Consider the following 17,187-nt stretch of genomic DNA (forward strand, 5'->3'; position numbering starts at 1 on the left):
AGATTTGTGGTTTATTTTTTCCTGTGGACACTAGATTTTAAACCTTGCGTGAGTGATAACCAAAGCACACAAGTGTAACTCACTTCTGGGATCTGAAAGTGCATTTTATTACTGTGCAGGATACAAGTTTTAGTATGATACCCCAAAGTAAAAACATTTATGCTTCTCCCTTAGGGATGCTAGCTGTAAAAAAATCCAGTCTTATTGATGAAAAACTCTCATCCCAACCCATTACTGGAACAGGTCCATTGTCCATTCCTTCCATATACCTCTCCTTCCCTACAGCTCAGTCCCAGGAGTGCTTTGGGCAAGCAGTGCACTCCAAGCAGGATTTCCCTTTCTTCTGCTTTGTGCAGCCTCCCTTTCCAATCAATTTTTGCTGAGCAAATCCTTTATCTGTAGTGCTGCACCTGTGTCTGCTGGTGAGACAGTTTCACGTACTCATTTAGAAACCCTTTCACCAATGTGAACTGTTGTTGCTTTTGTGCATGCTTTTGGTTTCCTTTTAGTTCTAAGGTGTTGCTTTCTGATACAAGGCAAGGGCAACTTGGTTTCAAGGAACAGAACGGCGACTTACTCTTTAGGGTCGCTCGGGCTTATGAAACACACAGACACTAATGTGGTGGACGGTCAAAAGGCTTTTATTATCTTTTCTCGTGGGGTTTTATAATCTAGGGTTTTCTACATCATAGGGGATTTGTCTTTTACTATCTATGGTTAGTAAGGGGTGGAAATTTACTGGGTAGGGATGGAATGTATTGGCATTTGGTTTAGGGGGTTGTATTTTTATGATTTTTTTTATTTAAGGGAACAGGGGCCCTGTCTTCCCGTAACATCGAGAGATCTTCCAAGCGCCTGACCCTATCTACCACATCAAGGATTTTGACGAACGTAGATGGGATCTGATTTTTTGAGGCTCTGATCCAGTATCACTCCACTTGAAGCTCTGCAGGGTAGATGGGCAGTGAGTACTTCTGAAAGCCAGGCTGCTTCTCTTTTTATTTGTCTGTAGAAAGAACTGATTGTAACTTCTGGAATGTTATTACTTTTATGAGCTGTTGTCTCTTTACCTGCCTTGACTTTGAATCTCCTGATTTCTGAGCAACTATATCTAAAAAGCCTGTATGGAAAAAAAAAATCCACAAAGGAACATGTACCTGTTTTAGAAGTTCCTGAAAACCTGAAAATGTTTAATTAAAATTCATGGCACTTCCACCAGCACCAATTTCTCTATTTGCATCTGTAGCATAATAAAATCTAAAACTGTCTCATATAGTTTTGTATACATTTCCTATGCCATTTGATCACATGCACGGAAAAATTACAGTAGTAACTTCTCTCTCCTCTTTGAGTATTTGGAAAAGGGAACCCAAACATAAACATATTCCATTTACACCAGCATACCTGAGATGTAATTATATTTACAAATGCAAAGTGGTACCCTTCAAAGTACCTAAATAGCCTATAGATTTTGAAGTACATTCTTTAGTTGTTCAGCAGTGAAAGTAGGCTGTTTATCAACTAGAAGTTGCTATCTGACAGCTGCTAATGTAACTCACCTGAGTTTACTTATAAAATAATCTAGGTACTTTGGTTATGAGTTGACAATTAAAAAAAAGAAGAGGGAAAGAGGCGTTAGAGTGTGAAGTTTGAAAGCATAGAATCACAGAATGATTTGGATTGGAAGGGTGCCAAATAAGGTGCCTTCAAGCTCTGGCCATTGTTGTTTAGATGGATGGTGCCTCTCATTTTTTAAAAGCAAGATCGGTTAATCTTGTCAAATGATGGATTTAACTTAAAATCTGTTTTATAAAGCCTGCCATGCTCTTTTTTGTCTGTAAAAATCCCAACAGTGATCCACCAAGTCATTTTGTCTTTCTAAGAGACAGAAGCACAGAAATTCCACAGGGACTATTGAATTGAAAAAACGCAGTTCTCAATAAGGAGAGAAAAAATGTATTTCTCAAAAATGACCTCTAGGACTGTTTTCATAATCAAGTCCCTGACTATGTCATGTCCAACAGACCAGAAATTTAAAAGACATTATCAGAGGTACATGTATCTCAAGCAGTTAGGTACTCCAGTATTTGTTGTATACCAAAGCCCAGTGTTTACAGGTCACTGTTATTTGTGGGGCTTCCACTTAACCCTCCAGCAGGGGACTGAGCCCACATATCTTGTCTCCTTGAATGCTGAAATGTTGGAGTCCTCAGTAAAATCGTGGGTTTTTGTGGAGGTACAAGGACACTCCTTGTGCTGTTGGATCAGACTTGTCAGAGAATATCTCAGGATGAGGTGAGACAGAATGACTTTTTGGGATGCTGAGGGAGCTTTTGCATGAGATGGACCTTAAGCTGGTCAGCAGTGCCAGGCCTCAGACAGTTAAGCTTGTACCAGCCCCAGAAGTGTGCAGTCTGGCCCTGGAAATGCAGCCAGAGGGGTGTTCAGCCACCTGTAAGGTGCAGGAGGGCTTTTGTGAATGACAGTGGGACCAAGGGATGGACACAATATCCATCAACAGTTGAGGGTAGGGATGCTGCCTTCTCCTTGTGCACTGAAAACTCAGCGCTTCAAGGTGTCTTACTATTATATTTTGATTTAGGAATGTAGAAGAATGAGGTTAATGCATTTATGCAACATTCATGGTGAAAATATTTCAAGACAACCTTCTCTGTGTAACTATCTTGACTCTTCCCAGCTCCTTCAGTTAGAGTCCGCACCAGCGTGAATGCAATTTCCATGCATTGTTTCAGTCTGGAAATGAAACAATTTTCATTAATGGAAACCTGGTTCTCAAGCAGAACAATTAGACCCACTTCAGGTTGAAAAAAGATAAAAGCATGCTAATTTGGATGAAGGACTCTTCTTTCAAGGCAGCCAATTGAGTCATCAGCCAGCCACCCACCTGACTGTCTAACAGGTAATTAGGAGATAGTCCTCTTTTTAGTGTAGAGCGTGTGCGTAAACCTCCACACAGTGGTGTCACTGCCCATTGGGACTTCCAGGGGAAATAGCTAGGCAGTGGCAAAAGAGTGAGAAGAGCATGTTTGTCGGGCGGTACCCAATGAACTGACTTCTTTTTTTATTTAGCTTATTATTTTTGTCTTTTCAGCAGCTACCTGAAGTTTCTGGCAGAAAAGCCATCATGGCAGACCTGGGCTGCAAAAAGCCCAGCGACTGCACTGTCTCCAGGCTCCTCAGCGTAGTGGAGAGTGAACTCCGGGCTGGAAGAGACAAAGGCGACCCCACGGAGAAACAGCTCCAGGTTGTCTTGGAGGATGCGACGCTATGGCAGAGATTCAGGGAAGTCACTAATGAGATGATCGTGACCAAGAATGGCAGGTAAGTGATCTGCTCAGCACTGCGGGCTCAGTGGAGGTGACAGCCAGGGGGGTTAAGCTCTACAATAATAAACTGTGTGTGAAGACTCGACAGAACTGCAATGAGCACACCAGAGTTTATAGGGGACTGCAGCCTTGCAGTCTCCTAAAACCACTGTATGAACAAGATGGGGTGACCCTGCTTCTTTTTGGTCACTGCCAAACCATTCTTCCTATGAAGCATGCTGGAAAAATATATAGGTTAACTTGTGATTGCAGAAAAAGGAAACTTTTCCAAGGGAATATCTCTCAAAACCTTTGTAATGACTTTTTATGCTAATAATCATCAGTCTATATTAGCAAGTCCTCACCTGTAGGCTTCAAATTACTGCACAGAAGCTGATTGGTGTTGTTAGACCCAGCTGCAGTTCTCATCCCTCTGGCCTTGAGTATTAACAGCTTATACAAGCAGTCTGTACCAGAGTGGATGCAATAAAACTGCCCTATGTGCTCTATATGTATGTGCAGTCTGAATTGCATGGTCCCAGAGTTGTTGCTGGTGCCCTTAGAAACAAGTGTGGAATATTGTTTAATATACACTGTTTTAGAAGGACAAAGCATTGTGGTATAAATAGATCACATGTCTTACTATTTGGGGAACACAGAAAGGCACAGGAAAAGAGTAAAAAATCTGGTGAGAAGGATGCTAATTTTGAAACAGGCACTAGCTTGAAGAAAGCTCTCCACAGAGGTTCTGCTCTGAACTGGGCTGACAGCAGAGTCCAGCCCATAACAGACAAGCAGCTATCAGAATTAGATTTGCACAGTGGTACTAAGGTTTTTATTATTTTATCCTCGCCAGCCTTTTGCTGCCCCCCCCCACCCCAGCTGTTCCCTCAACATGCACATGTTTTATGAGATCTCTCAGGAGATCCACCTAGGAGAGAGGAATTAAAAAATGGAGAGAATGATTTACTCATGTGGTGTAATTTTGCAGACTTTGACTTAGCAGAATTTGTGGAAGAAATTACTGTTGACTGTAACTTGATGAGGGACATAGGTGAAAGCAGTAAAAATGAAAAATCTTGTCTGTTGACTCAGCAAGGTGATTCTGCAGAGAGAAGTTACTATCTCAAAGGACCAGCTCTTGGTGTAAGGGCACTATTGCCATTCTGATTCCTCCTAATAACCTATACTGATAGACATCTGCTGCTGAGATTCTTTTTATACTGTGAAGCTGATTTTACTTCATTTAAATTGCTTTGAAAACAGCTGTTAGGTTACAGATGGCTTCTAAGTGGACTTTCACTTGGTGTACAGTAGCTTAAACTGTCTCCTTAACAGTGTAAGTGACTAAAAATGAGGTAAGATGGGTTTGTTTCCGATTAATTAAATTGGTACAAAGAGTCACACGTTACCAACAGGGTTTTTTCAGTTTCTTTCCTTGCAGCTAATGAAAATTATGACTTCACAGTGATACTAGTTCTTTCTGAAATGTCAGGGTGAGTGTGTAGATAAAATATTTTTATAAAGTTGGTAAGGGAATATTTTGTTATCTGAATATGCCTGAGTACTTTTTATTTCATTGTGTAAGCTGCCTGATTTTTTAATTTTAACTTATACACTCCTTATCAGCCTGATTCTACTTTTCCTATAGTCAGTGACATCTCTAGAAATGTCAGTGAGAGCAGCAATTGAATTCTTTATGATCAAACTACAGCAAAATTAAAAATTACAAAAGTAAGTCACACTGTCATTTGCATTAATCCTTTTAACATAGTTACTGTAGCAGAGACTATGAAAAAGGATCTCTGCATTTCTGAAAGTATTTTTCATCCAAAAACACAGCATCACACTAAAACAAAGAAAATACAGACTGTGGCCTGTAGCAAAGAACTCTGAACCATGCTATTCAAATGGATACCAACTTGAGACAATTGCCTGTGATTGCTGAGTTTTTCTCAGGTTCAGGATTCTTCAGTGATTTTCTCCAGAGAGATTCTCAGTAGAAAAAATATTGATCTTATTCTGCTGCTGCTAAATCAGTACAACTAAACCATTCTTGCTGAAGGGTAGATGAATGCTTTTGAAAACTGTGTTCTACAATGAAAGAGAAGAGTCAGCCTGAACTTTTGTGTGTGAAAATGAAAACAGTTGGTGTGGACAGACACATTGTCAGCAAAGCTCCGAAATTAAACAGAAACTCAATATGGGAGTGTACCAGAGAATGAAAGTCTAATTGATTAGTGATCCTCAAGTGTCAAATTCTAGCATGCACAATTCTATCTGCTCTGAGTCATCTCTAATTGGTACCGAGGGTCCCAAAATGTCACAGTAAGATGAACCAACTTCAGTGTTAATATACAGATATGCCTCTATGGCTGCATCATACTTCATTATAATAATCACCTGCCCTAGTGATATGCCTAGGGGAAATAGATATATTCTGAACAGGATAGATATCATTAAAATTGAAACATGCGCTATATCACAAAATGCATCTCAATGGGTACAGCTGATACAGTGGGAAACCATCTTCTGTTTTACTCAGATCTATTGTATTAAATCGACACTTCAATATTAAATACAGCGTTATCTGACTCAATAGGTTTCCTCTCTCAGTGTTTATACCATACTAGCTGGGCAGTATCCTGAGAGTTTGCAATCCCTGTTATTGCCTGGAGACAGGTAGATGCCACTATTCCCCTCTGCGTATGGGGAGAATCCATAGGGGATGAGTGCAGGCAGCCATGAGTGGGGGAAAACAAGGAAAAGAAGCCCTTTCCAGGTTTGAATGCTAAAGCAACTTTACTGGTTACTGCACATCCAAGTCTGATATCAAACATCTTCCCACTCAAGGTCTGTACTGTGGAGAAATTGCAGCAGATTTGCTCTAAATAAATTGAAGAAGCTGAAGTGCTTGGCTATTGCAGAAATGGAGGTCACTTGTGCACCTACCTGATCATTGAAACAAACACTCTGACTGAAACAAATTTGGAGAAATCACAATTTGCCATGCTAAAAGACAGATTTTAACAGTAAAGCCACTTAATCTGCAGAACATGTTAGGCGGTAAGTTTTCCATTGTTAGAGTCTGTACAGTCAAAACATGCTGGTCCAAGTGAGGCAGGGAACTACAGGGAAGTAGTTCCCACTAATCTTAGTGCTACAGGAGGTTAAAATGGATGGTAACAGTACTCTCTTCTGGATTGGTCTATAGGTCCTTTGGGGATAAACTTGAGCCTCTCAAATAAAAAGGCAGAGCAGCCTGCCTGCATTGTGGGCAGAGGAATTAACAATCTGCATGTAACACAAACAGCTCTGCATAATCTAGTGAAATTAAATTTTCATGTGGATTTATTTTCTCCCCTAATTCAATTTCAGCTATGTATCTAAATATGTTCCTTTGAACATTGACTGGGGGAGATCTAAGCGTTGGAAGGAGAAATGTATCCATACTTTTTATCACATCCCAGTTTGATAGCTGGTACATCCTGGTCAGAAAGACAGGCGTAGTGTGTAAATCCTTGACTAGGCTTCTATTTAATTAGGAAGGTTGTGGTTCATAGTACCTTGGAGACCAGTGAGGAGTGCCGTTCCTCAGGGGTCAGTACTGGGACTAAAGTTTTTCATTACCTTTGTTGGTGACAGGGGCACACCCTTAGCAAGCTTGCCAGCAGTGCCTAGCTGCGTGCTCTGGTTGACATGTGGAGGGAAGGGTTGTCACCCACAGGGATCTGGACAGGCTTGAGAGCATGGCCTGCACAAACTCCATGAAGTGAACTTTGTGGTTCTGCATTGAAATGTAGGCTGGGTGGAGAATCGGTTCAGAGCAGCCCTGAGGACAAGGACTCAGGAGTGTTGGTGGACCAGAAGCACAACATGACCCAGCAATGTGTACTAACAGCCCAGAAGGCCAAACGAATCCTGGGCTGCATCTAAAGCATCATGGCCAGCAGGGCAAGGGAGGGGATTCTCACCCTCTGTTTCACTCTTGTAAGAACCCACCTGGGGTGCTGCATCCTGCTCTGAGGTCTCCAGTACAGGAAGGACATGGACCTCTTGGAGCAAGTCTGGAGGAAAGAACCTCTCCTATGAGGAAAAGCTTAGGTAGCCGAGGTTGTTCAGCCTGGAGAGGAGAGAGACCTTATAGCAGCCTCCCAGTACCTAAAGGGGGCTGCAAGAGAGCTGTAGAGGGACTTTTAATAAGGACAGGCAGTGATACAAGGGGTGGTGAGGCACTGGAAAGGGCTGCCCCAAGAAGCTGTGGATGCCTCATCCCTGGAGATGGCTCAAGGCCAGATTGAATGAGGCTCAGAGCAACCTGGTCTAGTGGAAGGTGTTGGGGACACCAATCCAGGGACTGGGACAAGATGATCTTTAAGGTCCCTTCCAACCCAAACCATTCTATGATATCTTCTTCAATACTGCACTGACATGGTATCAGCAAGTATTAATATTAGACAAAAAATCTCAAATTTCTCCAATTCTGTCTTTTCCTGTCAGCAGAAGGTGCTGAATGCATGCAGCAAAAACTATATCAAGGTATCCAGAAAGGTGAGTGGGATGTCATGATTGTTAGCAATTTGCATTTGTGTGTCACTAGATAGTATGACTGCAGGGGCAGAGATTTCCAGTGTCCTTTAAGACAGCCTGGAGTTTCAGCTCCCTTCTTACATATTTTGGATGTCTTATATGGCTACCTAAGCCTCGAGAGCTACCTTACCTTAGCCCCATAGCTATGGACCTCAGGCCATTCCTCTCTTTATACCCATAGAGAAAAGGAACCTAGAGATTCATTGGCTTTCATTGGAATTTATGGTCCATAAAAACGTGGCATGCAGAAACAGGCAGTTGCCAGGTGAGGTTGGTCTGGAGATGTCTGGGGCAGGGAGGCCGGTTACTCATGGAAGAGGAATGTAGGAGGTGATACGTAATAGCAATTACCTGTATTCTTTGACAAGCTAAGAAGCTTAATGAAAAGGATACCTTTTCTGGGATACACCTGTTCTGATGTCTACACATTATTCCCAGTTCCTCCAAGTGTTGGAGCCCTACTAGCTCTATTGCTGCAGACTTTCAGGTGCCAATCCAGAGTTGTGTGAGATCGATCACAAGCACTGGGACAGCTTAGAAAACCACTGAAAGTCAAGCTGTGAGCTCCTGCAAATCTCCTTTACAAAATAAAGAAATAATAATAAAAGGGGATTGAGAAAAGGTGGCACAAAAGGAGTATTTTCCCAAAACTAAACAAAGGCAGGATTTCAATTTTAAACACACGAGACAATAATGGAAGGCTGGGTAGAAGTTAAGAGCTTGTGTGTAAGATGAAACTAAAAGCAATAGGACATGGTGAAGCTGCTGAGGTCAGGGAATATGGAAGTATGGGACCAAATTACTGGAGAAACTGCCAAGTACAAGGTCTGATGGCAAGGGTAGATTGAAGGAAGGGAGGACGGGTTTTTTTATACTGAGCTAGTCAGTGAGCATCTGGAAACAAACATACTGAGGAGAGTCTTTCGACAGTAGTTTCCAGTGGTGTCACCCTTTTTTGTTTCCCTGGCCAGGCGGATGTTCCCTGTTTTGAAGATCAGTGTGTCAGGCTTGGATCCAAATGCCATGTATTCCTTCCTGCTGGATTTTGCTCCGACTGATGGCCACCGCTGGAAGTATGTCAATGGAGAATGGGTGCCAGCTGGGAAACCAGAGCCACCGAACCACAGCTGTGTCTACATCCACCCAGACTCTCCCAACTTTGGGGCTCATTGGATGAAAGCTGCCATTTCCTTCAGCAAAGTCAAACTTACCAACAAGCTCAATGGGAGTGGGCAGGTATGGCCTGATGTTTCCACACCACCTCTTGGCTTCAATTGCAAGCACCTACCAATCAAGAAATATCAAGGATCCATTTATGTAATTATAGAAGCCCTTACAGGCCTCTTCACCCACAGATGCCAATTATTCTCTGGAGGCCAAATGTAAACAGGGATAAACAGGCCTTAATTGGCACTTTCAGATTCTAATGGACTTCTTGATGTTAAGGGAGACAGAGTGCTGTGGTTTACTTAATCGTCAGGGGTCTTTTCAGAGTTGGTCTCGTGTGCTGTGGATTTTTACATAGGACTTCAGAGAAAGGGGGGAAAAATGGCCATGGGTATTAGGTTTTTGTTGTGCTCCCCAATGTTGTTTGGTGTAAGTGGAATGTTGGCAGGAGTCAGATGGCAGAATAAAAGGCTGCTCCTAAATGAAATAATTACTGTGTCTGCTTCTGCATCATGATAATTATCAATATTCTATTAAATCAGCTTTGGCCTTTGGAAAGAAACCACATGTACCAGAAATAAGTGACTTTCTCTTTGAACTGCTTAAAAATGCAAACAGGAAAATTAGTTTTGTTTCATATTTTATTTTTGATGATGCATCTAAAGGCAAAATGTTGCACAAGACCTTTTGTTCGCTTGTTTGTTTGGTACAAAACGCCTACGGTGGATGATACTTGTCAGCCCAGAATCAACTTCTTTAATGTAAATGTTATATGCTCTCAATCTATTATTTCCATTAGGTTTATGAGGTACCTCTGTAAGCTTAGTGCTCTAATGAGGTAGGAAATTATCTCAGGTTTTACTGGTTGGAGAACAGGAAGATGATCTGACTTTTCCTTAGTCATATATGGAACCAGCACACAAGAATTACTGTAGAGCATAGGACAGGATCTGAATTTGCAAATGCTTGTCGTGTGTCCAGGATTTCAGAAAAGTCAAAAGCCTCAGAAAAATATGCATGGGGGGAAAAAAGCTACAGGAAACCTGGGGGGTCAAAGAGTCCCTGGGGAAAAAACAGGAGAACACTCTGTATATATATGAAGGAGAGGAAAATAATAGAAAGCAGGAGAGGAAAACCGTATGAGAAACAGAACCCAAACAAAAGTTACTAAACAATAATTGACTGAAACTTCCTTTGCTTTCTTTTGAAATCATGACCACAGTATTAAAGTAAACCATGTCCCCACTCTGTGCTTCAGCTACCCCTTCTCTGATGGTTTAGAAAGTAATTGGTGACTATCTGTGCTTTATGCTAATAGCTGTGTTTTTTCTTATATATATATATATATGTATATATATGTATATATATATGTATATATATATGTATATATATATGTATATATATATATATGTATGTATGTACACATCACTTTGAAAAGTACAAATTTAAAAAAATAATCTTGTTCTTGCACTAGAGCCAATTAAAGGACTTCCTGGAATCAATGCTATTCACACCTTTTAGTGCCAGGTTAGATGACCTGCCAAGGCCTGTTTTGATACACTTCATCTTGCCCAGAGAGAAGACTGGGTGACTGCCTCAGCTTCCTGCTGGCACCTTTTCTGTGATGGTGATTCTGGTCTTCCAGACAGCAGAAGCAGGATTGGGAGTGCCCCTGAGCTGTTTCAGCAGCCTCTAGTGCAGTGGGAGCCCAGTGGTTTGAGGGCCATAGCTGCTAACACAAATACTCACTGCTGCTGCTGCTGCATCCAAAGCCTTAAATGCAGTCCAGTGAAGTCTCATTCTGTTCGGCCTGTAGTTATTGCAGGGCAGGTAGGCACCTGCCCTTCTGCTTTAGGAGTTGCTGGCTGGGGAGGTTCAGCAGCAACGGCTGCCTTGTCACAGAGCCAGAGGTTGGCTGAGAGGTGCCAGAGTGACACTGGGGGCTGTCTCTCTGTTTTGTTTCCTGCAGATAATGTTGAACTCCCTGCACAAATACGAGCCCCAGGTGCACATTGTTCGTGTAGGAGGCCCCCACCGGATGGTGATGAACTGCTCCTTCCCTGAGACGCAGTTCATAGCGGTGACTGCCTACCAGAATGAAGAGGTAGGCAGTGCCACACTGTGCACCACTGAGGACATCTGTTAGAAGCTAATTAATTATAAGACCAGCATGCCTTTTTCTTGTTTCCCCAACAGTCCCATGCAGTGTAATACTCCATCCACTCTAATACTCTGTCTTTTCTCTGCAGTAGAACGTTGACTAATCTAGTGTCTGGCTTCAGTAATAAGCCAGGTTTAGCTTAATATCCTGCCACAGCTATTTCAGACTGGTCTATCTGTCCTGGCATCTCAATCCTTTACTGGAAATAAATGCCAAACAACCTAAAATATCTTTCTCCAGCCATAACCGATAGTCATAATGATAACCCTATCTCTCCATGTCCTTATAATACATACAACTGCAGAACAACACAATACTGCATGGGAAAATTTCTGCCCTTGAGGGATACTTTGGACTGTAAGAATTGCTAACTCCTGTGCCACATCCCTTAGCTAATGTTGCTGCAGATTTTATTCATACTTGATAGGAATTCAAGAGTGTGTAAACCCTCTTGAAAGGGTCCACCATTCCACCACATTTACCAGACAAGCTCATGCCAGGCTGCCCCAGCTGGTGTTTTGCCTGTGGCACTGATCAGTGCACAGCAAAGCTGTCTCCTACCCAGCCTGGGAAACATCAGGTGTGGGGATATATTTTAGGCTAACCCAGACAGTTCCCCTCAGATTACTCTGGAAGATGTTTTGTCAAGTTTCTATTTCAAATTGCCTTCACTAACATGCCTTGTTTTCTGTAAACTCAAGATAACAGCTCTCAAAATCAAGTATAATCCCTTTGCCAAAGCCTTCCTGGATGCAAAGGAAAGGTAAGTTCATCTTTGGTTGTTTTGATCCAGTGGCTTTTTGCTGCTGATATGGTTAAAACCATGACATTACCACATGAAAGATAAATTACATAACTGAATCTTGTTTCTGCTAAATCCAGAGTCCCTGTAATGGTATTATCCGGGAGACTATATAATTATTACAATAGGTGCTGAAATGGGTGAATGTGCTCTTGGGGATCCTGGCAGTTATGTCTGTCTACATAGAAAGCCTGAAATGAGATGGTGTGAGCTTCCCCAGTAGTGTTATACCCTACATATGTCCATTACAGTGTACTTGCACTTCAGTGAATCCTGTAATTTGATAGGTCAGGGAGAAAAAATGTTAACTCCAAGTGTCCAAAAGCATAGTTGAAGTGAAATTACAGTGTAACTGTAATGTAACTACACTGCTGTTGTTATAAATTATAATTTATATAAAATATATAAATTATCTGTGTGATAATTTATGATGGGTTTATTAAAGGTAAGATGTCAGATATGCTTCCATCAGAAATTAATTGTAGTTTGTCTTGCAAAATTTTCCTTGCATCACCCACGTTAATGCACAGTGGCATCCAAATGATGCATTCCAGCCCATAGTTTCTAATTAATTTGGTTTGGACCTGCTTTATCTTCTGACATGTGAAGTGTCCCATGTGTCTGCAGGAGAATCTGTATTTCCTTTCATTCCTCTCACCACTCAAGAAGTTGCTGTGTCTCAGTATGAGGGTTTCCAGCTGGGCAAGGGGGAATGCTGCCTTCAGCTTGCCTGCAAGCAGGAATGGTGCTCACAGGCAGATTTAGAATTCCATATTCAGTTCCCAAATATGGCAAAAAATTAGGAACATTTTTGTTTATGTCATCAAACAAAAGCTCCAGCTTCCTTTATGGCAGAATGTAGGAAGGTCTACTGCTGCCTAGCAAGGTTGAAGAAGCGGGATTTCCCTCCTTTTTCACTCATTCTCCAATTTTTAATGAATAGTTCTGGTTATAACTTTTGTAATTTTTCAGTGAGAACACTTACCTCTAAGTATTTTGCTTTTCAGAAACCATTCTAAGGATGCTCCAGAGACAGTCTCTGAAGGTCAACATATGACATATTCTCACCGTAAGGTTTTTATTTATGTCAACTGCAAATTTTGTGAGATATGATGGGTGCTGGGAACCTGGGCCTTGCTTAACTGGTTCATGCTGGTCACTTACTATGTCCTGAATTATGTTCATAGAGAGGGACCCTTTAAAAAAAACCAAGAAGATTGAAGAGACCTCACAGTAGGAAATAATGTGAGAGGTCCTGCAGAGGGATGATTTCCCATAAATTCCAGTTTTTCAATATTAAAAGTAATCTAGAATCAAGATGATATATGACATTTTTAGGATTTTCTTACCCCTTTTTTTTGTATTTGTGAATGTTTTTATCACTTATAAACTTATCTTTCATGGGTAAACAGGTAAAAAATGAGGAGAGGCAGAAGCTGCATTTGCTTTACTGATAGTTTTTCTTTCATTTGTTCTTGAATGTTTGTGACATTTTCTGGTTGCTTTCAGGACTTGTTTTCAGTGTTGGTGGGTTGGGAGGGGAGTGGAGGGTTGCTATTTTTTTGTCAGTTGTTTCACAAATCAGTATCTTAGCATCTGCTTGGTATTTCTTAGGCACAGCTAATTCTCCAGGCTGGTTATTTCTGAGTTGTACTGTAGCACTTGAATGGAGCAATACTAATAGTTTTGTTCTCTCTTTTCCATCCAAGTGGGTGGCTGGTTGATTTCCAACCCAGAGCCAATGTGTGCCTCGGGAAGCTCTAATTACCAGTATGGTGGAGCTTTGCCTCTGCCCGCTCCACAGGCTCCCCACAGCTGCGAGAGACTCTCGGCCCTGCGAGGCCATCGGGCTGCTCCATACCCACCCTCCTACATGCAGAGGAATCACTCCCCCTCAGGTACTCCTGGAGCACGGCTCTGCTGCGTCTGCCTGCCTGCCCTGTGGCGTAGGTCAGCACAAACCCTGGAGCAAGGCTAAGCTCAGGCCAGTAAAGGGCGTAGTGATTCTTTGCACAGAACCCTTCAGGCAGCCAAACAAGAGGGACCGGGAACTGGGTGCACTCTTAGTGATAAACCAGAGTGTATGGTCTTGCTTTCACTACAGCTTCCAGTTATACAAAAAGAGCATTGCAGGTCTTCTTTCGATGCCCTGCCATGACACAGTTGAGTTCTCAAGTCAAAGCAGCTCTCAGGTAGGAGCTGAATTGGGGCGAAGGCATTTTGGTATATTCAGAACCTCCTCTGAGTCCCTTTCCCTTTCTAGATCTGGGTGCAAATCCAGAAACTGATTGTACTTCAGTCAGAACAAGTGGTTAGAAAGCAGAGTAGGGATAAAGTAATCTGCTTGCTAATTATAATTTAGCAAGAATTCCTGTTTAATGGAAATATTTCTCATGGAAGGGTTTGGCTTGAAAGGGATCCCAAAAATCATCCTGTTCCAACCTCCCTGCCATGGGTAAGGGCACCTTCCACTAGACCAGGTTGCCCAAAGATCCATTCAACCTGGCCTTGAAAATTTCCAGGAATGCGGCAGTATTTATAAAATTTTATTAAGTATTTTAGCTCAAATTATAAGGAAATCTGTATCAAAACATTATCTGATATATGTCAATTATGAAAAAATATTAGTCAGACTTGCAGAAATGCAAATCCTATGTCTGTCATGCTGGGCCTTCTCATGTATCACACCTGGGATTGCAATGGCACCTTGCTACTCTCTAAACAAACATGGGAATTTTGCCTTTTTACCTGTGGTTGGGATTTCTGTCCTATTACCTGTGGTTGGGCAATCATGATCAGATTGCTGCCTTAAGCCTGTCCATTTTTTGCTGTCTTAAGACATTGTCTGCAATGTCACTGAGGATTTGTTTGTTGCTTTTTTTCCCTCCCCAAAGTTAACTTATTGGACAGCTCCAGCAATAATGTTCAGGTATTCTCAGGACACGATAGCTGGACTTTGCCATCCTCTTCACAGACTAATTTGATCTCAATGCCACACACAAAGGGAGGTGCCAGCCCTGGACCCAGGTAAGGCTACAGGAAAATTGCTGGTATGAGGGGCACTGAGGCTGATAGGACTGTCTTGGTGATTTGCCCTTTGTTCCAAACTTTAATCAGTGTCCAGGATTTGAAATGTGTCCTAAGTGCCCAATTCAAGATTCCTGGGCAAATCTTTCTGACAAGCTTTCTTTCTGCTCTATGGGAGCTTCATTTTTCCCCAGCATTGCTGAAAACCAGGATCTTGGAATACCTACAAAGAATTCTGGACCCTACAATCTGTGAGCATTTTAAAACCAAATTATTCTTCTTCCTGTATTTCTCACTATTATCCTACATGAAATGAGGATCCTATTCTAGTAGTAAATGGAATTTAGATCTAGAGAATCAATTAATTATCAAATCTTTTTCCTTATTTTCCCCAAAAGAATGCAATAATTTCTTCTCTAACTTAGGTGTCAGGAAAATCAGCTGCAATTTCAAATGCAGCGTTATCTGATTGAGTAGATTTTCTTCTCAGTGTTTATACCCTAGTAGCTGGGCAGTGTCCTGAGAGTTTGTGACCTCCCTCTCCAGAAACTCTTCTGACTCTGCTCCTAAGATGGGAAGAAGTCACAGAGGTCCATAAAAAATCCTTACACTTTGAAATCTCACATATACTTGTACATTGCTCCCCATGCCTCCCTCCAGGGTCACCAGGTGATGGCTACTGGTGATTTTTCACTTAAGATCTTTGAGGCTAATCTAGCTTGGTAACCTGATTTGAATAGCTGCCTTTGAACAGATAGTGCAATTGACTTTACTATGCCAAGTCTTATGCAGGCTAAATGCTTTGAAATAAGTCATTCAATCTGTGCTGCTTTTTTTCCAGCCACTACCCTTGCCTGTGGACAGTGAGCAACAGTGCTGTAAATGCTGCCAACCCAGGAAGCGAGGTGAACAGCAACCCTCCAAGTGTGTTTTTAAGGGGTAATATCCCCTTACCTGCTGCATCATCAGTGCAAATCCCTCTGCAGGGAATGGTGTCTGGCAGCATGGAGGCACAAGGGGAAGGCACTCTCACCAGACTGAGTGACTCTGCATGGACATCCCCACACTTCTTTCAATGGACAGGCAGCTCCTGAGGGAAGCTCAGCCAACCAAGACTGACACAAATGGCAAATGATCCCTTAGGAGTGCAGTGCAGAAATGTATGCAGGAAAAGGACTTCATCACTTCCCATAATGTACCTTTTGTGTGCCAGCTAAGCCAAAATTCAAAGGCAGGAAATATTATACAAATCAGCTTGTTACTGCAATTTTATGCATCATTCAGGATAAAGTCCAGAAAGAATCTTTTTAGTTAGCTTTGCTTCTATATCATGTTAAAAATGATCAGACATATGAGACTGAGTGAAGCAGACATGGCAGCTGGATACCCGCATGTCATTTTAGAAGTTCCCTCTGTAACTAACAGCCAAGTCCAGGGAAAATTGTGAGCAAGTTTGCAACTGGTCATTTGAAGGGACAGCACTGTTTTAAAGGCTTTCTGAATCTCTTACATAGAGGTTTTCACAATACCTGAAACTAAACCCCTCAGGGGATGAAATTAGTCTGTCATCCTAATGCCACCTGCATATTGCAGTCTCGTCCCCTTCCCTTCTCCAGCTGCTGTTTGCTGTGTGTATGCCGTGGGGACAGTGGGCACCCTCAAACTGCTCAAGTGACCACATTGTAGCAGCAGGGTGAAGGGCAGCTAGTTTAGCGTTTAGAGTCTGATGTTACAGTCTTGGAAATGGAAAGCTCCAGTGTTTCAAATATGTGCTATATTTGAAAGGATGGAGGGAAAAGAATTATAGAAAAAATGTTCAGCTTGCATTTCTACTTTGCTTTAGCTATACAGTACAAATAAACTATGAATACGTGGTGTAGTATCTCCTCAGTGCCTTTCCAAGGTGTATACACACATCCAGTCTTTCTCACCTAACAACCTCTGAGCTATTTAAAGCAGCTCTGCCAGAAGTAAGTTGACAGAAGAGGAATTTCATATTCCTTGTCCAGTTACTGGGTGTAAGCTCTCGGGCATGGTATTTCATGTCTTCACACCTGTTTCCCTTCTCACTTTGTCTGCTTCAGCTTCCTTTTTCAGGCTACTGCTTTTCCCAT

The 17,187-nt window shown here is 42.0% G+C and overlaps 1 protein-coding gene across 2 annotated transcripts; it reads left to right on the forward strand.

The window, feature by feature from the left end:
- The first annotated feature begins 3,130 nt into the window (after positions 1-3,130).
- On the forward strand, positions 3,131-16,280 carry TBX19 (T-box transcription factor 19). 2 transcript variants are annotated; one of them, XM_064702466.1, is made up of 8 exons: positions 3,131-3,342; positions 8,888-9,152; positions 11,053-11,187; positions 11,946-12,007; positions 13,054-13,115; positions 13,756-13,944; positions 14,941-15,073; positions 15,915-16,280. In XM_064702466.1, the coding sequence occupies exons 1-8, from the start codon at positions 3,146-3,148 to the stop codon at positions 16,165-16,167; spliced, it is 1,296 nt and encodes a 431-aa protein (XP_064558536.1). In that variant the 5' UTR covers positions 3,131-3,145; the 3' UTR covers positions 16,168-16,280. The 2 variants fall into 2 exon arrangements, with proteins under 2 accessions (XP_064558536.1, XP_064558527.1); XM_064702457.1 differs by having other exon boundaries at positions 3,146-3,342; positions 13,828-13,944.
- The last annotated feature ends 907 nt before the right edge of the window (positions 16,281-17,187 follow it).

Source organism: Zonotrichia leucophrys, chromosome 1, assembly GCF_028769735.1.
Source record: "Zonotrichia leucophrys gambelii isolate GWCS_2022_RI chromosome 1, RI_Zleu_2.0, whole genome shotgun sequence".
Classification (NCBI taxonomy): domain Eukaryota; kingdom Metazoa; phylum Chordata; class Aves; order Passeriformes; family Passerellidae; genus Zonotrichia; species Zonotrichia leucophrys.